The 25,648-nt window shown below is 45.1% G+C and overlaps 3 protein-coding genes across 4 annotated transcripts in view; 2 read left to right on the top strand and 1 right to left on the bottom strand.

The window, feature by feature from the left end:
* GCHFR (GTP cyclohydrolase I feedback regulator) lies at positions 1–20,439 on the top strand. The gene is made up of 3 exons (XM_038408030.2): positions 1–230; positions 11,665–11,759; positions 19,508–20,439. The coding sequence occupies exons 1-3, from the start codon at positions 195–197 to the stop codon at positions 19,629–19,631; spliced, it is 255 nt and encodes an 84-aa protein (XP_038263958.1). The 5' UTR covers positions 1–194; the 3' UTR covers positions 19,632–20,439.
* Positions 187–25,648, top strand: C6H15orf62 (chromosome 6 C15orf62 homolog). 2 transcript variants are annotated; one of them, XM_038408027.2, is made up of 4 exons: positions 187–230; positions 11,665–11,759; positions 22,772–23,917; positions 24,366–25,648. In XM_038408027.2, the coding sequence occupies exon 4, from the start codon at positions 24,455–24,457 to the stop codon at positions 24,962–24,964; it is 510 nt and encodes a 169-aa protein (XP_038263955.1). In that variant the 5' UTR covers positions 187–230; positions 11,665–11,759; positions 22,772–23,917; positions 24,366–24,454; the 3' UTR covers positions 24,965–25,648. The 2 variants fall into 2 exon arrangements, with proteins under 2 accessions (XP_038263955.1, XP_043373312.1); XM_043517377.1 differs by lacking the exon at positions 187–230 and having other exon boundaries at positions 22,772–25,648.
* DNAJC17 (DnaJ heat shock protein family (Hsp40) member C17) overlaps positions 20,755–25,648 on the bottom strand; it is a 28,400-nt gene continuing 23,506 nt past the window's right edge. Inside the window, exon 11 of the mRNA XM_038408025.2 lies at positions 20,755–20,961. Coding sequence (XP_038263953.1) covers positions 20,839–20,961 — 123 coding nt within the window. The 3' untranslated portion in view covers positions 20,755–20,838. The remainder of the gene's footprint in view (positions 20,962–25,648) is intronic.

Raw genomic sequence — 25,648 nt, 5'->3', positions numbered from 1 at the left:
GAGGGGAACGGTCCCGTCCCGCGCTGCGGCGCGCCCAGGCCCCTCGGGCTATAGGCTGCCCCGGGCGGGGGTGTGGCCGCGGCTGGCCGGGGTGTCACGTGCGGGAGGCTAAGCTGGGGCTGGAGGCAGAGGCCGACTGCGAGCCGGAGCGGTGGGCAACGGACTCCGCCTTGGTGCCGGGGGTAGCCGGGATCATGCCCTACGTTCTCATCAGCACGCAGATCCGCATGGTGAGTGTGCGCTGCCGGAGCATGGCGCACCCTCTCCCGCTGGGGCCGTGGTTCCGCCTCCCTAGCGGCCATGCGAGCGCCTGGTGTAACGGCCCCCGGACCGAGCCCTTCCTTCCCCCGCCCGAGACGCCCAGCCTGTAGCAGCTCTCCCGTCCCCGGCAAGGGCGGGAGCTGGAGATGACAGAGAAATACAGGCGCAGAGGGGGCAGGGCTGGGAACGGCTTCCGTGCTTTGAATCATGGCAGCCGGGCGACTTCTGGCTTCGCTCGGGATTCGTGGCAGCACCAAGCCGGCTGCGCGGGGCGCCAGCCGCACTCCGGAGCGGATCGCGCTCTCTCTCTTGAGCCCACGCTTGTCCCTGGTGGCAGCTGCTTCTCATTAATGTGCACTGATGTTTCTGACACGCTGCCTGGTTTATTTCCAGTGCATGGTTTTCTTTGTCTGCTGCTGGCGGTCGGTATAAAATCCAGGCTTGACGATTTGTTTGTGTTTGAATTTTCGAACAGCTGGATGACGCTTGATTTCCCCTCTCTAGGGGTGTGATGTACTGCTGTCCAGCTGTGCAGGTAATTTAGTAGCTTTGCAAACATCTGGGTGACAGCTGATTCCTTCCCCCCAAATTCAATTCCAGGATGCCATGTATATTACCGTTGCCTAGCTGTACAGAGATTTTAATGCATTTTAAAAATAGATGAATTGCTCCTGTAGTATTGAGATACTGCGACCCAGCTTTGGAGGTAACTAGTATTTTTTTTTTTTTTTTGGCAAACAGCTGGATGGCAGCTGATTCCCTTCTCACCCCCCATTCCAGGAGTTTAATGTACAGTACTGTTGTCCAGCTGTATAGGTACCTTCTCCAAACAGCTGGGTGACAGCTGACTTTCTACTTTCCACTAGGGGTGTGCTGTACTGTTGCCTCCTTGTGCAGCTAATATAGTCCTTGACTCTTTTCCTCTCTGCTGTCTTTCCCCTATCCAAGGTAGATCCTGGCATGTGTTACCTGGTTGTGTTTTGACACTTGTACCAGGCTTGATAAGTTCCCTCCCCTTTCCCAGGATACATGGTTTACACTTAAAGAGGATACACTTAAAGAGTCTTGCACGTAGCCAGATAACTGTCTCTGGGACTTGGAGAGGAAAAACCCCAAGGGACTGTCCTCTCCCTTTCCTGGGTGTCTCATGTGGGCATCATTCAGGGTATGTCTATGCTAGACTTCTGTACCTCGAGTTAACTGGCAATCAGTTACAAAAGTCTAGTGTTGGCAAGCCCTTAGGGCTCTGACTGAATAGGAAGAAACATAGTCCATAGCTCAGAGGTAATTTATGGGGACAAAAGGAAACTAGCTGTTAGAGCCTGAGTGTGTCTGAGAAGGAATTGTCCTGCCATCTAACAAACCAGCACATGTGGCCGCCTTCACCATCAATTTTCACCATTCCCTGCAAATAGTCCTGCCTCCGCTCCTCTGCCTGATGGCCCTACAGAGGGAAATAGGAAGTCTGACCCTGTTATGCATGTTCAACATGCAACAATACAGTTGAAACCATGTTTAAATACTGTTGCTAGCATAGTTACTGTGGAAAGGGATGTTTATCTGACAGTTGTACTCTGGGCACTCCAACTAGTCTATAGCCTGCTTGTCTAATCTAGTCATGTACAGGACAAAAACATTGGTTCACACAGGTCAGGAAACACAGTGATTGCTAACAGAGTTTCAGGTGCTGTCTGGATAAAGCCTAAAAAGCAGACAAAAGTTGTTTTGTTTTCTTTATTTTTTAAAGGGGAGACTTGTAAATGTTGACTGAAGTCCAGAATATGAGGATGTGGTTTTTGCAATAAGAAGAACTCGACTGTGAAACAAAGTAATCCATGGTCAGGAGTTCTGTAAAAAAAAATACAAACTCAGGTAGTGGAAGAACTTCTCCTATTACACACCCTTCTGAAACTGTGTGTATGTTATATACAGCGAGAAAACATGATGGTGTGTAGTGGAATAAAGGCTGTCCTGTTTACTGTAATGGGTTTGGGGGAGATGCTTTAACCCTTCACAGGTTATGTAAATGATCCCAAATAGTCACACACCATCTCGTCTTGTTTATAATTCAATATAATACTTGCTATTTCCAGTGCTTTTAAAAGTTTTATTGGTACAGATTTTCATATCTCTGTGTCTGCATGGCCAGGTTGCCTTACTTACCACAGATAAGCTTTGGATGGTAGGAAAATGTGTGTGTGTGTGTGACATAGTGACAGTATTCATGTCTCCATTTCATAAATCCTCAGAGCTAGTTACAAATATTGGCCCCCAGTCCTACAGTTGGATCGCTGTGGGCAAACTCCTGTCCCCTCTTAGAGTTCCCTTGGAATCAATGGTTCTTTGCGTGGCACAGAGATCCACTCCAGTGGATCCAATTGCAGAATTGGGTGCTCTGATGTGTCACTGGAGAGTTTGGGATCTCAGCTCTTCAATGGGATATAGCAAATGTTATAGAGCTTAAAATTGTCATTGGTCCACAAGTGAAACAACAACTGAAATCAGTAGTGGGCTAATGTACATTTAAAAAAAAAATAAAAAAAAATCCCTCCTTTCACCTGGTCCACATTGGCAATGGCCAGAAGGAGGGGGGCATGGCTCCCACTGCGCTGGACTTAGCTGCCTTTACTGTCCGGTAATTTCATTGCTAAACCAGTAGTGGGTCAAGGTGCACTGCTTCGAGCTGCTAGTTTGTTTGCTTCTGTAACATAGGCTCGCGTAATTGTGCCATTGCCCACTATTACCCTGAGCCCACGTTTCAGGAACAGCACATATGTGATAGGTTTCAGAGTAGCAGCCGTGTTAGTCTGTATTCGCAAAAAGAAAAGGAGTACTTGTGGCACCTTAGAGACTAACAAATTTATGTGTCCCTAAGGTTAGTTCATGGAAATCAATACAAGGTCTCCAGGCTCTGTTCCTTTCTTGTTCACAGGCCTTGCTATTTCCTCGGCGTAACCCCTCTCTTCTCTGTCACTAAGGCCAGGTCTACACTTAAATCTTGCCAGTATAGTAATGTCTATTAGAGAGGTGTGGGTTGTTTTTTATTTTTTACAATACTTTTATATCCTAGTGTAGATGCAGTTATGCTGGCAAACAAGTGCTTTTGGCACTATAGCTTATTCCATTCAGAGCACAGGTATAAGCTATAGCAACCAAAGCACTCTTTTGCCAGCTACCAGCTGCATCTACAGTAGGAGGGTATGCCAATATAGCTCTATGAGCAAACCTTTTCTAATGTAGACTAGACCTGAGAAACAGCTCCTCCCATGGGTGCCACGTTTGTATAATTTTCGGCGGTGCCCAGAACATGTCCAAGCAGAGCCGTCCCGTGCATAGGATGGACCGGGGCAATCACCCCAGGCCCTGCGCTTTGGGGGCCCCATGCTTTAGGGCGATGCAGGGTCCAGGGTGGCCTGGGTGGTTAGCAGGGGGCCTGATGCTGGCAGCAGTGAGTGACCCAGCCCCAGCCTGCTCTGCCCTGCCAGCTCCTGGCATTGCTTTTGGGAGGGGGCGGAAGCCAGAAACAGGCGGGGCTGAGTCTTGTGGGAAGGGGGTGGGGAGGAGATGGAGCAGGGGCAGGAAGAGGCAGAGGGGGTTTGGGGGAAGGGGTGGAGTGGGAGCAGGGCGGAGCAGGGGCAGGAAGAGGCAGAGCGGAGCTGGCTGGGTCGCTCGCTGCTGCCGGCACCGCTAACTCCCCAGGCTGCCCTAGACCCCACATCCTCCTGAAGTGCAGGGCCCCGCAAAGCGTGGGGCCTGGGGCAGTTGCCCTGGTCGGTCCTATGGACGGGATGGCTCTGAAAATATAAGCCCAAACAGTGGTGAAGCCGGGCCCATCTTCCTGAATATTGGTGGAGCATGGGCACCATGGGCCCGTATAACTCACCGCCTATGGCTCCTCCCCCTATTGAAGTCAAGGGCAAAACGGAAAAACTGCCATTGACTTCAGTAGGAGCAAGATCAGGCCCTGAGTCTGTACTTCTAGACTGTTTGGAGTTGTTTCATCCCTTCTGGGCACACCTCTGGTTCTCCCCTTCTGAAATTCCATGGAACTTCTGGGCTCCAAGATTCATCTCTCTTGTAAAAACAAAATCATCATATTTTCTTGCTCCTTCAACCTTGATGGCTCCAGAGAAGACTACTTTCTGCTGCTGCTTTCTATCCACTGCCAGCTATACCATACAGCCGGCCAGAAATGTAATTGACCTGTGATGAGGAAGAGCAAATATTTCCCGTTTGCCTGGGGCAGTAAAATCCTTTGACTCAATATCAATTTTACCCTCATGCTCTTCTTAACTAAGTTTAAGTAGTTAAAATGAGTTTTTAACTATTGCATTTGGTGCCTATAGTCTAGTGATGGCTGTACTAGGTTCCAGAACATGTGGGAGTGACCCCCTCTTGGATACAGCACCCCTCCATGCCCAATTGTAGCAGTTGATAATGCTCTGTCAAATAGGGGACAAGGAGCCAGGATTATTGGTTTCTCATTCTGTGGCCTCACACAAGTCACTTAGGCACTGTACCTCCATTTCTGTTTCTGTAAAAATAGGGCCAAGGTGAATAAAAATAGATTTTTTTTTTTGTTGAAACCATAAAAAATTAGATTTTTTTTAAAACTTAAACTGGATTTTTTAGCTTTGTTATATAAATAATTTAAAAAAAACTGGTTTAAAATGAAATCTGAATGTAATACAAAATAGATTTTTGTATCATAAAAACTTATGATAATGTCTCAATATTTACATAAAAGTTAAATATGCTGAATCCATGAGCTTATGGAGAAACGTTGAGTTAAAGACTGTTTTTTAATATAAAGAATCAGGGGAAAACATCCAGCTTTTGAGATCAAGCTTCATAAGTATGGCACAATAGTTCATGTACTGTATTAAGGGCTTATTTTGCTTAATAAAAATAAATGTCATATGCTGTTTTGTGTGTTTAATTAAATTCCAGGTACCACGCTAATGCAGCATAACACAAATCATGAGCAAAAAGTTAATTATCTAGTAAATAAAAGAAATATCATTCACCATTTTCAAACATACTAAAAATGTACAATTAATAAATCAAAAGAAAAGGAGTACTTGTGGCACCTTAGAGACTAACAAATTTATTAGAGCATAAGCTTTCGTGAGCTACAGCTCACTTCATTGGATGCATCCGATGAAGTGAGCTGTAGCTCACGAAAGCTTATGCTCTAATAAATTTGTTAGTCTCTAAGGTGCCACAAGTACTCCTTTTCTTTTTGCGAATACAGACTAACACGGCTGCTACTCTGAAACCTGTCAATTAATAAATAAGAATCTGAAAATATTAAGCTATATAATTGCTTGTATAAATGTCTGTAGTTATAGCGTACCCTGCAAGGTAGCAAAAAGATGTAACAAATCCAGTGTAAAGGCTCTATTTAGTTATAAATCAACATGTGAGGTTTGGAGATTTTTCAGAGCAGGTTAGACAAACACCTATCAGCAATGGTTTAGATCAGTGATTCCCAAACTTGTTCCGCCGCTTGGGCAGGGAAAGCCCCTGGCGGGCCGAGCCAGTTTGTTTACCTGCTGCGTCCTCAGGTTCGGCCGATCGCGGCTCCCACTGGCCGTGGTTCACTGCTCCAGACCAATGGGAGCTGTTGGAAGCGGCGGCCAGTACGTCCCTCGGTCCGCGCTGCTTCTAGAAGTGCCCTTTGGCCTGGAGCAGCGAACCGCGGCCACTGGGAGTCGTGATCAGCTGAACCTGCAGATGCGGCAGTTAAATAAACCGGCCCGGCCCGGCAGGGGGTTTCCCCGCACAAGTGGTGGAATAAGTTTCGGAACCACTGGTCTAGATAATACTTGTCCTGCCATGAATGCAGGGGACTGGACAAGATGACCTCTTGAGGTTCCTTTGAGTCCTATGATTCTATGTTTTAGTGGTTATATCAATGAATGAGAATGCACCTTTCTTTAGAAAATAACTGAAGCACAAATGGAAGAGTTTATTAAAATCAGTTATTTAAATCAAGGCTTTCCATTAGATGATTTAAATTGCCTTGATTTAAATCAATCCACTCTGAATAGGGGTGATAATTGACTACCTCACACAGGTTGTGAAGATTAAAAAATAAATGGCTGTAAAGCATTCTGAATTCTGTGGCTGGAAGTGCTATAGACAGGCAGAGTATTAGGTGTTTAAGGTGCTTTGTTCTCGAGTCCTCCTTTCCTCACCAAATACACGCTCCTCCTGGACTGTTGTCCTGTGGGTTGTCTTTAGTTCCTGTTAGCCCTGTAATTTCTATTATGTTGAAGGACTCTGTTACAAGACTGTTGTCCCCAGTCATAGTTAAAACACAGTTCATTCTTACAGTGTAGATGGGAACTAACTGTTTTAACCATAATCAATATAGTCTGGTAACGGCCATGCAAAAGCCCAGAGCCACAGTATAATTCAGGAACAAGGTTAAAGCATGGTTTGGTCTCATCCAGTTGTAAGACTAACCCGTGTTCTGATTGTATCCAGGGCTACCATGTTTTAACCTAGCCCCCCGCCTTACACATTACAGTATAATTACGACCTTGGTTTGTGAAGTTCTTTGGGGCAGAGAATGTACTGTAAAATGACACATTTAAAGAGCATTTACACAGTGCTACAATACAAGCAGTTGGGATATACATGGCACAATGTAAAGCACCTCTGTCTTCCTACCTCCATCCCATTTGCTTTTTTTCGCTTTAAAGAGTACATGCCAATCACTTTACATTTCATTGGCATGTCTCCGTACCTGGTTATTCCCAGACATGGTCACCTGCATCTTCCTCTCATTTCATGAAACCACCTTTGTCTGCTAGAGAATTCCTCTGGAAGAAGGATCTTTTTGAAACCCCATCCGCACCTCTCCTTGTTCAGCCAGCAGAGGGCTCTGCTAGAGCAACATGCCTAAGGCTCACATTTCCATTGGGAGAGGAGGCAGCTCCTATGTCCTGTAGGAAGTGCATAAGTGGGCAAACAACATCAGTAGCCAAACACTGGCTGACCATTGTCTCTCGGAGCTCCTGCTAAGGGGCTGTTTAATTATAGTGTAGATGTTCGGGCTAGGGCTGCAGCCTGAGCTCTGGGACCCTCCCACTTTGTAGGGTCCTCGAGTCCGGGCACCAGCCCGAGGCCAAACATCACGCTGATGCCCAAACATTACTGCAATTAAATTGCCTGAGTCCTGCGAGTCTGAGTCAGCTGGCATAGGCCAGCCGCGGGTTTTTAATTGCAGTGTAGACATACCCTGAGTGTCTTCACTACAAACTTTGGTCAACATAAGTTATGTCAGCATAAGGCCTCAGCAGTTAGTATGTCACTTGTGTGCATGCATCCTTGGGTCCTTGTGTCAGCGGTGTGTGCACTCACCAGGAGGGTTTGTATCCCAGTATGCATCCTGCCACTGTCCAGTGCACTGTTTTTTGGGAAGTTTTGGCAATGCGTGGTGGAGCAGAAACAAGTCACGAAGGGGTGACTGGGACACGGGTCAACTTCCCAGCATGCAACTGTTTCCATCTTGTAATGTCATCTATATCCCATAATTTTCATGCCTTTTTAAAAATCCCACGAACCTGCACCATGCTCCTCGCTGTCTGCCATCTCTGACCGTACCATGGAGTCTGCACAGCTCTGCACTATTGTCATACATGTTGTCCACAGAGGATGCACGATCCTCTGGTATTAGCAGAGCTGCAAGAATAACAAATCAGCAGGGAACATGATGATTGCCTGACGGTCAGGTTGCTGTGGGACATAGCAAGAACCAATTCAAGGTTGTTGTTGGCATTCACAGAGCATCTGCAGATGGGGGCGTGTCCGTTCTTGGCCCGAGAAATGAGCACTGACTGGTGAGATTACATTATAATATAGGCTTGGGATGACAAGCAGTGACAACAGAACTTTCGGATGCGCAATTCCACATTCTTGGATCTGTGTTTCGAGCTCGCCTCAGCCCTCCAGCTCAGGGACATCAAAATGGGAGCTGCACTGGCACCGGAGAAATGAGTGGTAATCACACTGTGGAAACTTGCAATGCTCAGTTGCTACCAATCAGTGGGAAATCATTTTGGAACTAGAAAATTCACCGTGGGGGCCATTGTCATGCAAGTGTGCAGAGCCATTAATCATCTCCTGCTATGCAGGATTGTGACTCTTGGCAATGTGCAGGACATAGTGGATGGATTTGCAGCAATGGGATCCCGAATTGCAGTAGAGCAATAGACTGTGCATACTTCCCCATTTTGGCGTCAGACAACCTTGCCACAGAATACAGAAAAAGCTACTTTTCTATAGTTATGCAAGTGTGGGTGGATCACCGGGGATGCTTCACCAACATCAGTGTTGGCTGGTCAGGAAAGGTGCGTGACGCTCCCATCTTTAAGAAGACAGGACTGTTCAGAAAGCTACAATCAGGGACTTTCTTTCTGGACTGGTGGATTATTATTGATGATGTTGAAATTCCAGTAGTGGTCCTGGGGGACCCAGCCTACCTCTGGCTCATGAAGCTGTACACCAGCCACCTCAACAGCACTAGGGAAAGATTCAGCTTCCGGCTCAGCAGATGCAGAATGACAGTTGAATAAACTTTTGGTACATTGAAGGGACGCTGGCGCTTTTTATTCACAAGATTAGAGCTCAGTGGGAAAAAAAATCCCAATGGCTATAGCTGCCTGCTGCGTCCTGCATAATATTTGTGAAGCAAAGGGGGAAAAGTTGCTGACGTGGAGCTGGAGTTGCTGTTTACTGTGTCTCGCTGTTAAAATTCTCTTTCAAAGCCTCCCTGACCCATAAAGCTCCATGTTGAACTCTTCTAATAGCTCTTGTGTCTGGCTGTTCAAACTCAGCAATGTGTGGTGGTGTGTTGTGCTCTACCTGGCCTGCTGTTTTGGGGCCCGTTAGGAATTGTGTGGTGCTTGGTGTGCATCTGTGAATATAACTCTGACAATGCATCTAGTAATTTTGTGGTGTTTGCTGTACATTTATGATAATTACACTGTTTGTTACTGAGCCTATGAGTATCAAGTAAGTGGGTGCTAGGCACTCTGCAGCATATATTGTGAACCAATAAAGATGACTTGTTTTCCAAATAATAATTTTTATTCAGTAAGAAAAGCAGTGCAAAGAAAAATCTGTGCAATTTAAAAGCAAATACATCGAAAACTTAATAAATTAATGAAACAGAACTTAACAAGGGGAAAGAATTGTAATGTCCCTGTTACCTACACATACAGCAGCTGTGGCTCCCACAGGTTAGTAGGTGTGAAACTGTGGTTGTCCTCAATGTTCCCTGGGGTAGAATAGGGACGTGGCCCACCTGATGCCATGTGTTGAGGGGGTGTGTAGGGAAGTGCTGCAACGGAGTTCTCCAGCGACTGCAAAAGGAGAGGAGCTCGGGATTGGTGAACCTGTAGGTCCACAAGAATTTCCAGCATTTGGACTTGCTGCTGGAGAAGCCCCATTATGTCTTGGTACATCTCCCTCTCCTTTTCCTGCTGGGACTCCTGGGCCTTTCTTCTCCATACAGTTTGCAATGTGCGCAGCTGCAGGCACTGTTATCAGTATAGTCACGATGCAAAGTAAAAGTTAAGCTTCAGAACTCCCTTCTTTTGCTCCCCTAAAGTTTTAAACAAGACATGCTTGCTGACATTTCTGCTTTGGAATGCTTGTGCACGGTGCTACTCACAGCAGCAGCGATATTGAATATGGCTTGCTAGAAGTGAGGAAAATGAGGAGGCAATTGCTTGGTTTCATGAAACTATGCGTGTAGGCCAAAAGCACTGAATACTGGCACCATTTCCCACAGGCAATGATGATTTTAGCTGAGATCTCACTCCTTAGGGTAACAAAAAGTCACAGAGAGCACAGATACTGCTGATGTCCTGAAGCTGTCCAGGCCCACATGCTGCTAGCCTGTGTGCTGCAATGATGCCTGCTAAAGTTAGCACTGACTGGTGTGAGAAAGTGTCCTACAGCAGAGGGAGTAATAAGGTTGCCATTTCTGGAAACCTTTGGCAGAGGATTGCAGAGTTCCTCCATGGAAGTTCCATTGCGATCTATACCTATACCTCTTCTAGTATGAGTAAATTAAATAACAGTTGATAGTTGTGTCCTGTTAAGTGATGTGCCATCAGTACATCATTGTGATAGGAAATACAGTTACTTACCTGAGATTCCTTCCCCTGCATTGGGCTCGCCCATGATCAACTGCCAGGATTGAGTGGGCTGCAGTGGAGTCTCAAACAGGTGCTGGATCACGGCATAGCTGGACCCTCCGGTCACATGTCCCCCATCTTCCTCCACCTTCTACTCGTCCTTGCTGTTCATGCCAGGGACTGTGACTTGGGCTCCTCAGAAGTTTCCATGGTGGTTTGTGGGGTTTTCACCAAGCGTGGCATGCAGCCTTTGTAAAAGTGGCAGGTCTGAGGCTCTCCACTGGATCGACTGCTGGCCTTCTGATACGCCTGCCACCGTTCCTTCGCTTTCCCACAGCACTGGTGCCGATCCCTGCTGTACCCTTCTGCATCTTCCTTGCAATCTGCTCATAGATGTCCACATTTCTACAGCTGATCCATAGCTGTGCAAGCTCTTCTTCCCACAGGCCTCAGAGGTCCAATACCTCCTGTTTACTCCAAGCTGGAGCGTGTAGCTGACATGGTCAGTTGGGTGGTTGCACAGAACAGTGGAGAGCAAATAGAGGTGTGCTCACCAACAGGACAATCAGGAAAAGGCATTTCAAAAATTTGAAGCGGGGGCTTCTGGTCTCTGTGACCCCCAGGGCAATGGATTTCACAATTATGACCACAGCAGTCAGTGTCAGGCATTCTGCGACAGCTGCTGGAGGACTGTTAAGGTCGACATAGTAATGTAGTGTCTTCACTGGCAGTGTGTTGATCTCAGTACATCAACCATGGCTCAATGCCACTCGGGGAGGTGATGTTACTGTGTCGCTATAATGGGACACTTACATTAGTGGGAGACAAATTTAAGCATAGACGCATGCATTATTAGGTCAACACAAGGTGGCTTACGTTGACCAAACTTTGTAGTGTAGACCAGGATTTAGAGAACAAAGAGGTTTCCAATATACATGATCTCTCCTGCCCACCTACAACAGATTCTCCTCTCCATCTCCTTCCCAGTAGTTCTTCCTAGATGTGCTGCTTGTGATCCTGGTAGCAGGAGTGTAACTTGGCAAACAAGTGCAAGAAATAACCTTCCCCACAAAGTCTCACATTTCTCATGGATGTGGGTGGGGAACATACCCTATCTCACATGGCAAGGGTTTGCTCTTTGGGCTTTTTGTCTCTTCTCTGTTTAACCTGTCCCTTCAATGGTGGGATGAAGAAATGCACGGACTATGGTATTTTTTCTCATATGCTGAATTTTAATTTCCTTCTGCAGGAAGTTGGACCCACAATGGTTGGAGATGAACATTCTGATCAACATCTGATGGACTACCTGGGTGCCATTAAGAGGAACATGCTGGGGAACCATTTGTAAGCATTTCTGTGCTACTTCTCTCTCTGCTTCTCTCTCCTCACCATCCCCAATCCTTTGTCAGGTACCCCTCCCTCTACCTAGCACAGGCAGTTTTCTTTTCTCACTCCTGAAGTTTTTCATTGAAGAGAGAAGGTGGGTGAGGTCATATCTTTTATTGGACCATCTTCTCTTGGTGAGAGAGACAAGCTTTTGAGCTTACACAGAGCTCCTCTTCAGGTCTGGAAAAGGTACTTAGAGTGTCACAGCTAAATGCAAAGTGGCACAGATTGTTTAACATAAATAAACACATATTTCAAGGGACCTTTCAAGGTGAAGTGGCCCATTAACGCCCCTCCAATCTGTCTCATTAAGACAGATGTAGTAGTGTACTGTAATGAAACTACAAAAAGAAAAGGAGTACTTGCGGCACCTTAGAGATTAACCAATTTATTTGAGCATAAACTTTCATGAGCTATAGCTTATGCTCAAATAAGTTTGTTAGTCTCTAAGGTGCCACAAGTCCTCCTTTTCTTTTTGCGGATACAGACTAACAGGGCTGCTACTCTGAAACCTGTAATGAAACTGGTGTTTCTGTCAATGAGGCTGCTACCCTGAAGCCTATCTCTCAACAAACATTGCAGTGGATCCAGAGAACATCCCTTTATGTCCAGTTTATTTCCTCAAAAGAACAGGGTCATCAGCATGACTCCCGGTTAATAGGCTATCTATCTTTACTTTGTAAAGATTTCCGGATAATTTGACCTACTCTTTACAGATGGAGAAACTGAGGCACATAGGGTTAAGTGTCAGGTATTTTTAATGTATTTAGGTGTTAAAATCCCATTGGGATTTAGGATTAGATTTTTTAAAGGTTTTTAGGGCACCTAAGTGACTTACCAAAGGCAACCTAGCAAATTAGCAGCAGAGTTAGAATTAGAACTTGGGAACTCTTCTTTGCTGTTAGCCCTGTATAAAATTTGCACTGCCTCTTAGTTTCCTGTTTAAAACAAACAAACAAAAAAAATATTTATATGAGAGGGGCAAGGTAGTGATGTAATATCTTTTATCAGACCAGTGTCTTTTGATGGAAAGGGCCCACACCTGAAGAAGAGCTCTGTGAAGCTCAAAAGCTTGTCCCTTCCACCAACAGACACCGGTCCAATAAAAGATATGACCTCACCCACTTTGTCTTTCTAATATCCTGGGACCAACACGGCTGCAAATAATATTTGTATTGCATTTTTCATCTGCCAGTCTCAAAGATCAGCAAGGTTATGTCTACGCTGCAATAAAACACCTACAGCTGACCCATGTCAACCGACTCAAGCTGCTGGGCTATAAAACTGCAGTGCAGAAATTTGGGCTTGGGCTGGAGACTGGGCTCTGGGACCCCACAATGGGGGAGGGTCTCAGAGCTTGGCTCTACCCCGAGCCTGAATATCTAAACTGCAGTTTTACAGCTCTGCTGCCTGAACCCCGCAAGCTTGAGTCAGCTGACACAGGTCAGCCGTAAGTGTTTTATTGCAGCGTAGACGTAGCCATAGTGTCTCTATCCCCAGGATGTAAGTGGTAGAAATTGAGGCACAGAGGAGTGAAGTGACTTGCCTAGGATGATGCAGCAACAAATCACTGTCTACAGTACTATTATATCTCATTGCCAGGAAGCACTTCTTAATGCTAAGCTTTCATCTTTCCTTTTTCTGTAGGGATGTTCCCATCTTGCCACCCTAATGTCCTTGCTGATTACAGTCTCCAAATATCTGTAGGCGCTTATCATGGTGCACACCTTCCTTCTCCTAGCTCAACCAAGCTAGGCATAGTTCGCTTTTTACTCTTTCCTCATGATTCAATCCTTTATCCAGCCCCTAATCATTTTGTTGCTGTTATCTGAACTCCTGCCAGTCATTAATATTTCTGGTACTCAGGTGTCCAGAACTGAACACAATAATCCAGGTACAGTTTCGCCAGAGCTGCATTGAGAATGACTCACTTCCTAGCTCCCTGATTTGGTTCCTGGCCTCTTTTGCTGCTAGAGTACATTGCAAGTTGACACCCTGTTTAGCCACTCTCTGCTGTTGTCCAGATGTCCGTTCCGAGTGCCTGAACCAGTGCCCATTGAAATCAATAGGAGCCTTTCCATTGACTTCAGTGGGCAGTGAATTTCTAATTTTCCCCCAGACATTAGTTTGTATTTTTCCAACTGGAGTTTTTAATGCTGTTTTCTGTCCATAGTTCTAGTTTCTCTAGGTCCCTGCTTATTATTTTGCGGCTTGCATTGATTTTGACACCACCTTCCACTTTAGTATAACTTACAAGTGTTACTGACATGTTGTTTACATCCAAAATCCATTCTTACTTGATCTGCTTATTTCTCTTTGACAAAAATCATTAAAACAGTGGAGGAGAAGCTATTAGATTTCTCTGCTGACTGGAGTCCACCTCCATCTTTGAGTGGAGGAGGAGAAAAAAACCCAGCAGCATTAATTACACAGAAGTAGCCCTACTCATTTCCCCCTGTATCCTGAAACTTTAGTGATCAGAGCTTTGCAAAACTCCTTCCTCACTCATCACCCTGGCAAATGGAGGCCTAAGTTATCTACCTCTACAGAACTTAAATTCTCAGTTGGGGAAGAAAAAGTTCTAGTCCTTGTGATTGAAGAGACCCTTCCAAACATAAACCAATGCAGTGCTGCTGTCTTCCTGCATTTGAAGACACAGTTCTAGTGCCTCTTCTGCCCCATAGTTTAGCCTAATTAATGGCAACAGAGTGGAATTTACAAGTCTCTAATCAGTTTCATGCTGCTATTCAAAACCACTAGCTGGCAATGAAATTGTCAAGAAATTCAGTTTTTCGAGCTGCTGCCACAGGGCTACAAACAAAGGCAGGCAATAGAGTAATGCAGGGTGGAAGAGGACCCCAGAAAAAAGGAGGCCTATAGTAAAGCAGTGGATGCATCCCTACGTCACTGCTGCAGTCACCACCAGGTTTTGTTTGGATTGTTTTTAAAGAAAGAATGACACCAAAAATATCCTGGTCACTCCCAGTAGCTGGGGCGGGGTGGGAGGGAGCTTCAAATTTGTAAGACACCTACCAGTCAGAAGCAGTTGCAAAAATAAATCATGACAGAGGTACAGCATCTGATAGCAATCCCAGAATCTATTCCTGTCCCACAGTAGAGGGGCTGGGCTTCCCACCAGGGAGTTGGCCCCAGGCTAGTAGGTGTCTTGTAAAGCTAATCATCACCCCACCCATTTGCTAGGATGGCATGCATACAGGATGGTTCTTGATGGCCACAGCGAAGAGCAGCAGCTCCGTGCTGCCTCTCTCACTGCTGGGGTTGAGCAAGAGGAGACCAGGAGTATGAAGAAAATAACCCCCTTGGAATGCAGCAGCTCACTCCCGCTGAGGACAGTTGCTGCATTCCAAGGGCATTAGCCCAGCAGAACCTGTTTAGCATGACATGAAACTTTACTATAGGAAGAGCAAAGCTTAACTCCAAGCAGCTCAGGATTTTCTGTCTACCTCATTGTAAATGAAGCTTCACAATGGGTAGATTTCACTGTGTTCTGGGTGCACAGTAGTGATTCCATAATTAAGTTGTATAACCAGCATTTGATTATAAGCCTGAAGCTCATTCACAAACCAATGCATGTATGTCTGAGTTTGCAGAGAGCCTGAAATAAAAGCTCTAAGGGAGGTGAATGGTGCCCGAATTCGTGTTAACTCAGGTGCCTAATTATAACACTAAAATTAACTATTTCACTGCCTGTAAGAAAGAGGGATGATCACATTGTGTAGAGCTGCACAATCTACTGAGAGTGGCATTTCATTTTAGAACCACCACCTTTTCCCACCCCCAGTCTGACCTGTGGAGTGGAGCCGAGAGGAGATCTGAGCCCCAGTAAGGGGAGAGCCAGTACTGCACTGCCAGCAGGGCATCTAAGCCACCTCCCCACCCAGGGCAGGTCTGGTTGTCTTTGGTGGTAGGTGTAGGGCCACACAGCTTTCCTTCTTGTGACTGCTGTTTTGCTGAAGGCAGCCTGTAGACTCAGGCAGATATCACTGCATCAGTTACAGGTGGGTCACATGTCCAGGCTTTTCCTGTAACTATGAAGGATAGCACCTTTTCCCCCTCCCCCCAAATAAATAAATGAAAGCTTAGAATTTGCCTTCACCACAGGGCTGGGAGGCTGAGTCCAAAGCATGTGGCTGTTGTGCCTATTTCTTAATCTAGCCCTGCTCCAGGGTGTATCCAAATCCCAAACAAGCATGTGATCCTATTTTGAACATCTGCACAGGCTCCTGGGAGTTTCACTTGGTGTCCCCAGCAGGCTGAGCTTGGGAGAGCACCGCAACTTTTTTTTTCCAGCCTTCAGATCATTTAGGTTAAACTCTCCCAATTTGGCACATTCATGCCATAGTTGCAGTGCCTATCATTATTGTTTTGGAAGGCTTCATGGGTAATGTGAATTATTCAGGATGCATCCGAGGTTACCGTTAACTTGGTAAGCTCAGGGTTTAAGCTCTGCATGATGTCTGCTGAAGTTATATGTCTCTCAAGCTGGAAAGGAGGAATTTGTAAATTCTGACAGCCAATCCACACTGTTTCAGACAGGCTACAAACACTGATGACTATAATCCTTAAGTGAAATAGGACGTGTTTTTTGTCTGATCAATGAAGGGTCTTGTGACTAAGGCACAGGACAAGGAATCCAACCGGGGTTCTGATCATGGCTCATCACCAACTTGCTCAAGTACAAAACTTCCCTGCCTCAGTTCTTTCACCTGCATAATGGAACTTACCTCAACATGTGAGCCTAAATTGACACTTAATACTTCCCATAAGAGGCTTTCAACGTGCTTTTTAAGTTCAAAAGCAGTTGTAATACATATCTTTACCTCACACCTAGAATTATAACAAAGCGTAGTGTGTCAGAAGAAATAAAATACAAGTCTTCAGCAAGTTCTCACATCTCAGCATTATTATACTTTAAAAATACGCCCCCCACCCCCACACACTTTAGTAATAATTTACAACCTCAACTTTAGCAATTTTGGGAATTTCTTTGGGGTTTTTTAGTGTCTGGAAGTCAGGAAATTTATAATTTAAGATTCCACAAACACTGACTCTGACCCCATAGCTCCAATCATCATCAGCATATCTGTTGGTATGGTCATATCCTGGCAGATAACTAGGTAGCTTTTCCAATCAGCTTTTATATGCATCACATCCAAAAAACTAAAGTAAAAGATTATTAAGGGTGCAAAGTCAAGTACTTATTTTAGGAAATGCCAGAATTAGGGTTGTCTGTCCAACCTTTATTAAGTCCCTTGTGCATATACATTATTGTACAGTCTAATTGCAGTATCATACTCTTCTCACCCTCCCCCCAAAGAATACCTACCTCATTCAGTGCACAGTTTGGAGGAACAAGCCAGTCCCCACTGGTCCCTTGTCCAGTCCATCTCCCCACACATAGAATATCAGGGTCGGAAGGGACCTCAGGAGGTCATCTAGTCCAACCCCCTGCTCAAAGCAGGACCAATCCCCAACTAAATCTTCCCAGCCAGGGCTTTGTCAAACCTGACCTTAAAAACTTGTAAGGAAGGAGATTCCACCACCTCCCTAGGTAACGCATTCCAGTGCTTCACCACCCTCCTAGTGAAAAAGTTTTTCCTAATATCCAACTTAAACCTCCCCCACTGCAACTTGAGACCATTACTCCTTGTTCTGTCATCTGCTACCACTGAGAACAGTCTAAATCCATCCTCTTTGGAACCCCCTTTCAGGTAGTTGAAAGCAGCTATCAAATCCCCCCTCATTCTTCTCTTCTGCAGACTAAACAATCCCAGTTCCCTCAGCCTCTCCTCATAAGTCACGTGTTCCAGTCCCCTAATCATTTTTGTTGCCCTCTGCTGGACGTTTTCCAATTTTTCCACATCCTTCTTGTAGTGTGGGGCCCAAAACTGGGCACAGTACTCCAGATGAGGCCTCACCAATGTCGAATAGAGGGAAACGATCACGTCCCTTGATCTGCTGGCAATGCCCTATCTCATACATCCCAAAATGCCATTGGCCTTCTTGGCAACAAGGGTACACTTTTCTTCCACTGTAACCCCTAGGTCCTTTTCTGCAGAACTGCTGCTGAGCCATTCAGTCCCTAGTCTGTAGCGGTGCATAGGATTCTTCTGTCCTAAGTGCAGCACTCTGCACTTGTCCTTGTTGAACCTCATCAGATTTCCTTTGGCCCAATCCTCTGTTTACAGCCCTCTGTATCCTATCCCTACCCTCCAGTGTATCTACCTCTCCTCCCAGTTTAGTAGCATCTGCAAACTTGCTGAGGGTGCAATCCATGCCATCCTTCAGATCATTTATGAAGATATTGAACAAAACTGGCCTCAGGACCGACCCTTGGGGCACTCCACTTGATACTGGCTGCCAACTAGACATGGAGCCATTGATCACTACCTGTTGAGCCCGACGATTTAGCCAACTTTCTATCCACCTTATAGTCCATTCATCCACCCCATACTACTTTAACTTGCTGGCAAGAATACTGTGGGAGACCCTGTCAAAAGCTTTGCTAAAGTCACATGCCTTCTCATTCCCAGTCTCCACCCCACAGGCTCATCCCATTCTGGCCGTTGTCCCCTCTGTATTTGAGTCAGGCTTCTTTCACCTCCATGCAGCCTGACTGCCAGCAAAGGAGAGCATTGAGAGCACAGTCTCCTTGCTTCTGTTACCATGACCAACCTGGAGAATCAATTGCAAGTCCTGCTCTGCTCTGGGTGGAGCATGCTCAGTGCAGACAATCTTCAGAGAATTTAGATGCAAAACTCAAGTATGTCTACTGAGCCAGTGTCAACTCAGATTTTTCATAGGCTCATAACTTGGTCAAAGTTGGGAATCTTCATGAGAACAGAAAAAGGCTCCCCCCTTACAAATTTCAAGCCCTGGTTGCAAACCACGGGGGCACCAGAGCTTCTCACGTAAACTAAGCATTTTTTTTATCATGAGCAAACAGTGTATAGTTCTCATCTCCTCCTTAGCAATACTTTTTGCGAAAACCTTCCAATGCAATTCAGCCTGAGGCAGAAACCCAGCACAGAAAGCTTCAGCCTGAATGGTCAAAGTTATGAGCAACTGAAAATAGGCTCGTAGAATGGGAAAGGGCAGGCAACCTTAACTACCAGTTCTGCCTAGAATGTATTCACCTTCTAACAGGGCTCTTCTCTCCTTGTGACAGTGTGGCTATGAGTGTTTCTGCACTCTGGCTGTCTAAGAAACTCAATTTTGGAGCCTTCAACCAATACGTCTTTCAGGTCTCAAGTCCCCTGCAGCAGACCTTCAAAGAGAAATAAAATGCTGCTTCCTCTCTCTGATCAGTAAAGGGATTCTCCTCTTTTTGATGAGGCCCCAACAGTGCACATGTGGGAGTTGGTTCAACAGCTCAATCTTCTAAAAGGCTGAGGCACCCAATCATACTGTGGTTTTGGACAATTACACTGTAATTTTAGGTGGCTCTTTAATTCTGGGCATATTTGCTTCACAGAGTTTGAAACCTGTAGTTGTTAGTCTCAGTGTAGTATAACAGGACATTGCACATTTGGTGGGCTCTATCCCAGAGTGACAACAGCAGTGTCTTGTACAGGTTTAACTTGATTTTGCTGGAGACACAAGGTCTGTTTAGCAAGGGAAGCTGTGCCTCTTCCATCCATTGCGACCTTCCCATCTTGTTTCCTTTCTTTTTTTTTTGGCTGCAGCTGGGAGTACTACGTGAATGATGCGCCCCGTATTGTGTTGGACAAGCTGGAGAAATATGGCTACCGAGTGGTCAGCATGACAGGGGTGGGCCAGACCCTGGTTTGGTGCCTCCACAAGGAGTAGCATTGAAGACTGTAGTGTTCCACCTGCACAAAACATTGCTGTGGATCACCTAGCAGAGGATTGGCATTGAGCTTCCCCATTAATTAATTCCTTTTTGTCCCAGTTTCCAGGCATGCTCAAGGGAAGTGCTGTATAGTCAAAACTTCACATAATGGAAAACTACCATCAATGCCATTAGATGAGCTCTAAGGAGAAGCAGATGTGCCCACTCAATTCTAAGGGTAAATCATGCATGAATCCTTTGGAGATTGGAGGGCACCTCCTAAGTATTTGTCTGAATGGCAGTCTGGGAAATGCCAGCAAGTATAAGTGTTAATCTTGCCCATTCAATAAGTATTTGAGTGAGGTCAAACACTAGCCTGGTCTTGTCCCTGGAGAAGTTAAGCACTGATCTTCTTGCTCATGAGGCCACCATTTAAATGCAGCCCCTGCTCAGTCCTCAGAGTAGGTCAAGCATAGACTACTTGTTGCAATGTCCCTGGAACAGTAAGAACAGGATGCCAGACACTGACCCAGTCCTTGCTATTTGAACAAGCTCCCCTTAGCATTGAGAACAGTTTGAACGTTGACTCTCAAGTGGGATTATGGTTGGCGTGGGCAGACATTGTCCTGGTCAGCCCTGAGACTGCCATTCCAGTATAACACATGGTCTTTGAAATATCTTTAGAGAAGTACATCACTGGAGAAAGGTCCTGTGACTATTTCAGGTATTGGCTGTGTAATCTCACAAACTGCATATAATTCCTGGATTGATTTGTACTGATCAATTCCTACTGTAGCCGATGAACTAATAAAGAATTAATATAAACAGACACTGTGATTTCCTTCCATGGGCTACTTTCAGCAGTCAGATGTGTGTGACTGGAGAAGCTATATGAAAAACTTCTGCTCCTGTGTAAAAAATTCAAGACCTAACCCTGACAGATATTGAGCAGCTACAACTCTTAAATCTATGGGAGCTGCATTTTGTTAGCACCTCTCAGAAAAAGGTCCTCAGTTACAGGGCAGCTACTGTTTTAAAGTCTAGATTAGGTGACAGCCATCTCCCCCTTCCATCAAAGGACTGTGTGGATGCTGAGTGTTAACTGTCCACTTTCCAAGAAAATATTCCCACAAGGTTGTAAAAAAAAAAAAAAGTTTATTGACTTAATTTAAGAAAACAAGTTTTTAGCTGAAGGACAGGGGAGAGAATGTGTATTCCACCATGCTATGTATGTGACTCTTCCTCGTCTTCCCGTTTGAGCTGCTCAATCAGTTGCTGTCGCTCAGCTGCTTGGCGCATCCGCATCATAACCAAGCTTTCATAATCCCGCTCCGAGACCACGGAATCCTAGGGAACAAATGACAGAACTGGATTTGTAAAGAAAAGCCTACACCATAGTTTCCAAACTCCCAGAAATCTCCACTTGTTATGAACTGTACAAACGCACAGTGGCAGTAAAGATGGGTGCTGCACCTGGCATGTCAGCAGGTTAGAGATACCCAGCCGGTCAGGTTAGCAATGACATTTGTTACTATGTGATAGCTGTTTGGCCTACATAACGTAGACACTTGTCTGTTGGCTATCAAAATGAACACCCTCATGGGCCATCTCAGCAGAGAGGACAGAGACAGAATGGCGTCAGAAGACTGCCTTACCCTCTAGCTCCTCCAGCTGGTCCCAAAAGGCTATGTGAAGGGTTGGCGGGGTGGCCCGCACTCCTCCTAATCCTGCTACAGCTAAGGAGGGAATTCTCAAATACACAAACTCAGGAACTTCCATTTCCACTAAAACTCATTTCCATTAGCAAACAGTAGAATTAAACAATGTGCTTTGCTTGAGTAAATATAACGTTCTCAGACTGGCAGATTATTCTAGGTTATTACAGAGGCACTGTCAACTTAATCTAGTCAGTGTTTACACTGGCCCCTCAGTCCCCTTGTGTTAGTTTCTGTGATTTTACAGTCCCTTTGTGTGTGTTCCTCTCTCTCTGTGTATGAGCCATACGAACAACAGGGGAAAGTGACCATCACAAAGTATTGTCAAATGCACAAAATAAGCAATTAAACATTTTTCTGAGCATTCAGTTCTAGAATCTCCAGTGTTTTAATGAGGGTAGAGAAAAATAATTCAGCCAAAACTGACCTAAATTACTGATGTTTTCTGGTGTTTGTTGTTTTCTGTTCTTCATGCAAGTTTTTACCATTAAAGTTAATTTAATGTTCCTTTTCAAATCAACATCACAAGAGTGATCTGCAATAACTAAATATGACCCTCCCTAGCTGTCTTTCTAAAACAGCTTTCCTAAAGAATGAAAAACTACTAATGTTTCAAATAGTGTAACAATATACGCAAACTATATAAGCAATAAAGACAGGTTTCAGAGTAGCAGCCATGTTAGTCTGTATTTGCAAAAAGAAAAGGAGTACTTGTGGCACCTTAGAGACTAACGAATTTATTTGAGCATAAGCTTTCGTGAGCTACAGCTCACTTCATCGGATGCATCTATAAGCAATAAACTCACTCAAATTCTACTCTGTTATATCTGACATCAGTTGTACTGTGTAATTAAAACACAACAGTAAAGAGTCAAATGCATATATTGCCAGGTACAAAACCACATTTGCTGTAAAATTAAACCTCTCTAAAGTACTCAAGTGATTGTACAAAAATAGTACCTTCTGATTCAGATCTGCTCCCACCTGTTTGGGAACCATCAGCTTTACCGACCAAATCAATTGTTAGGTCAAACTGAGATCACTGCTTTCTATGCTGACCCATATAGTCTCATTGTTTCCTTGTACTGTCTGTCTGTGTCCACCTGTTGTCTCTTGTTTTATACTTAGATTGTAATCTCTCTGTGGCAGGGACTGTCTTTCTGTTCCGTGTTTGTGTAGTACCCTAGTACAATGTGGTCAGCTCATGAGCACTATGGTAATATAAATTAGTATTAATAATAGTGTTAGCACTGAGGAGCCAATGTAGCTATGCTGCCTTTCCAATGAGGCAAGAAGCAGAAAACAGCTACCTTGTCAGAGCCCAGCTGCTTTTTGTGGCAATGGTATTTGAAAAGTGGCAGTACATGGGCCTATAACTTAAAGATTTCCCCAAAGTATAGCATTACTTTTAGACATTTGTCTTGTTCCCTTGACACCTACAGTTAAAGAAAAGCCACCTTAACAAAACAATGCGGAAAATCAATACAAGCATTCCACATTTCTGGGAAATAGTCATATTTCACGCTGATTGAAACAGAACTGTGAATATGAAAGAGCAAGAAAAACCATCCCTTAGAGCAAAAGGGGGCTCTTGCAGGAAAGTGGGGCAGGCGTGAATTCTCCATCATACCCCAGGAAAGAGCTTCCTCTAGTGGAGAGATGGAATAGATCTGAGAGGGATACAGAAGCACATGATTAACTGAACTCTCGAAGTGGGAAGATAGAAGAATCTTACGCTGTAACTGATATTTTGGCATCTATATTAACAAGCTTTTGATACCATGAGACACCAGCATGGATACAGGTAATATCAGAGAAAGTCAGCACTTGTGCCAAATCAAATCTCAGTCTTCAACAGATGAGCTAGTTCCCTTCATTGCTAACCTGGAGCTCCTACCCAATGAGCAGATTCCCACTGCCATCTGCCTGGGTTGGTTAATTAGCCAGCACGAGGCTCTTGCATGTGAGTCACCAACAGCAGAATGTATGCATCACCACCTGACACTTCAAGCTTTAAAATCTAAAGGCGAAAAGAACCACCCCCTCCTTCCATCTGTGGATCTCACCAATACAGTGAGCCAGTCAGAAATCACTGTAGCTAGAGCTCTCCAAGGAGAATCCAAGTTTTCCCAAGCTGTGTCACAAAACAAAAGGTCCTGTTGATGAATCTCCTGAAACCAGTTTAAGTGCCCCTCAGGAATCTTGCCTTCTCCTCAGGCAGAGCGTGCGCTGATGCTTCACTACTCTCCACACACCTACTTCCTGAAACCTTGGCAGTTACCAATAGTGCAAAACCCAGTTTCTGACGTGGCTGACTCAACACGGGCTTGGCTCAAAACAAACACATACGCACAAGGAATCAGAGCCTGGGAAGCAGTGACAAGAGACCGATGACAAGAGGTGGAAGAGAGCAGAAGAGAAAGAGGCACTGTAGGATTTACCGGCTGTTTCCAAGCCAGCAGAATCTTGCCTTGAGCTGCTGATTGCAACACACAAGTACGTTGTGTACGGTAGTGGTCGTGGTTCTCATCACTGAATTCTGCTGTCTCCCCTCTGCCTGCAGAACTGAGCTGCTGCTTCACCACAGAGTAAGTCTTTATTCTAAAATTAATTTTCCTAATGCTTGCTCATTTCCTATGCAGTCTCTACTAGTTGTCTCATTTGAAATTCCTCTCGGACTGTATTTCTTTTGTGTGCCTCAGTTTGACAGAGATAATGGCTCCCCTTCTACCTACTCAGTGAGGCTTTTGTGCTGTGCCCTTCACCATGAAGGTGCCTGGTTACCATGGTACCGACATGCTCTTCTGTTCTAGATGCTGGGTTAATCTGTTCTCATTGTGTCTACATGCCATTGCTGCTGTTCACCAGTTCCTTTCTGAAGCATAAACAGGCAGATACCTCAACCCTTTCTATACTGAAGGGGGAGATTCCCTTCTGTACAAAATGGGCGAAAGATCTTGTAGTTCCATTAACTCAGGGAGGTGGTAAGAAAGAGTTTTCGCTTCCTATGATACCAGCCTGTTTTCTCCCTTACAGGAGTTGTGGCTCTTTGTTGAACTCGAGATTGGAGTCCAGTGGCCTCCTACACAGTGCAGTGAACAACTCCCTTCCTTTTGCTGCCTAGCATGGATACTTGGCGGAGAGGATCCATTAAATCCACAACGTTCTTCAAGCGTCTTTCGTTCAGGAAGCATAAAAAGCTGGGTAATCAAGTCATTATTTTGAATCAGACCAGCCAGACACTTGAGAACAATGGACAGTACAAGAGGGAACCATTAAGAGACCTGAAGGATAAAGCAGAGTACCTGGTCTGTAAGAGTGAGCAAAATCTAGCACAGGCACAGGCACCTCCTAAGCCACCTCGGCTGTATCTGGACAGTTCCAGCTGCCCCAACATAATTGACCACACGGAGTCTCACTCTACAGCCATCTCCTTTTCCAGTGTCACTCCTCAGTACCATAAGGCAACACAAACACACATGACTAACTCCCACACAGTCCAGGCTACAGACTGTGGGACCTCTGAAATAGGCTCTGATCCCTTCCTTTCCTTCAAAGTGGACTTGGGGCTATCACTCCTTGAGGATGTTCTGCAGACTCTCAGGAAACAGAATCCAAGAGATTACGCAGCTTGAAAGTGTTTATCGTTTAAGTTATTAAATTAATTATTAGCATTAGTAGTTTCCTTAGCCCTCACAGGAGAAGAGGAGACACTGGAGTGTCCCTACCCTGGACTGCCTGTCTCATCGTCCTGTCTTGCCCACCATAAGCTGTTCTTGTCCAGGCTCCCTCCCAATTGAGCTGTCAGTACACCAGTTTGTGAGAGAGCCACATGCTGGAATCTAGTTTGATTCATTTCCATTCTCTACACTGGACGGGGAATTCCTCTCCACTGCTGACACTGAACCTCATCCTAATGAAAAAAAAGGCCATGTTTGGTAACAGAGACCTGTTATTTTTGGAACACCACTGTGACTATAAAAGGCATGGGGGAAAAAGGATTCCTGGGTAACTGGACAGTTTGGATGAGATGGCAGCTTCAATATCTCAAAGCCAGGTGGAGCAGAAACAATGGATGTGATGATTCAAGATGTTCCTTTTCCAATGGATTTCTTTCCCCCTAACTGTGTGTAATGGGCATTCCCATCTACCGTCTAACTGGAAAAAGGTAAGCAACTGAAAAGGCTCACAATATAGCAACAGCAAATTTTCCAGCCTATTAGCAAGTGGAACAGCTTCTGTAGATATTGCTTCTTAGAGCATGCTCTGAATAATCAGCTGTAAATAAATATAGGTGAGAATAAATGTATCTGTCATTA

Source organism: Dermochelys coriacea, chromosome 6 (assembly GCF_009764565.3).
Source record: "Dermochelys coriacea isolate rDerCor1 chromosome 6, rDerCor1.pri.v4, whole genome shotgun sequence".
NCBI lineage: Eukaryota > Metazoa > Chordata > Testudines > Dermochelyidae > Dermochelys > Dermochelys coriacea.
The sequence above is the reverse complement of the archived record's forward strand: the minus strand, read 5'-3'. Positions and strand labels throughout refer to the sequence as shown.

Excerpts from the sequence above, each read along its gene's own strand:
- C6H15orf62 (XM_038408027.2), top strand. The coding sequence starts at position 24,455 with ATGGATACTTGGCGGAGAGGATCCATTAAATCCACAACGTTCTTCAAG.
- GCHFR (XM_038408030.2), top strand. The coding sequence starts at position 195 with ATGCCCTACGTTCTCATCAGCACGCAGATCCGCATG. Across the intron at positions 231-11,664 it reads TCAGCACGCAGATCCGCATG|GAAGTTGGACCCACAATGGT; the intron begins GTGAGTGTGCGC and ends TTCCTTCTGCAG. Across the intron at positions 11,760-19,507 it reads AACATGCTGGGGAACCATTT|CTGGGAGTACTACGTGAATG; the intron begins GTAAGCATTTCT and ends TTTTGGCTGCAG.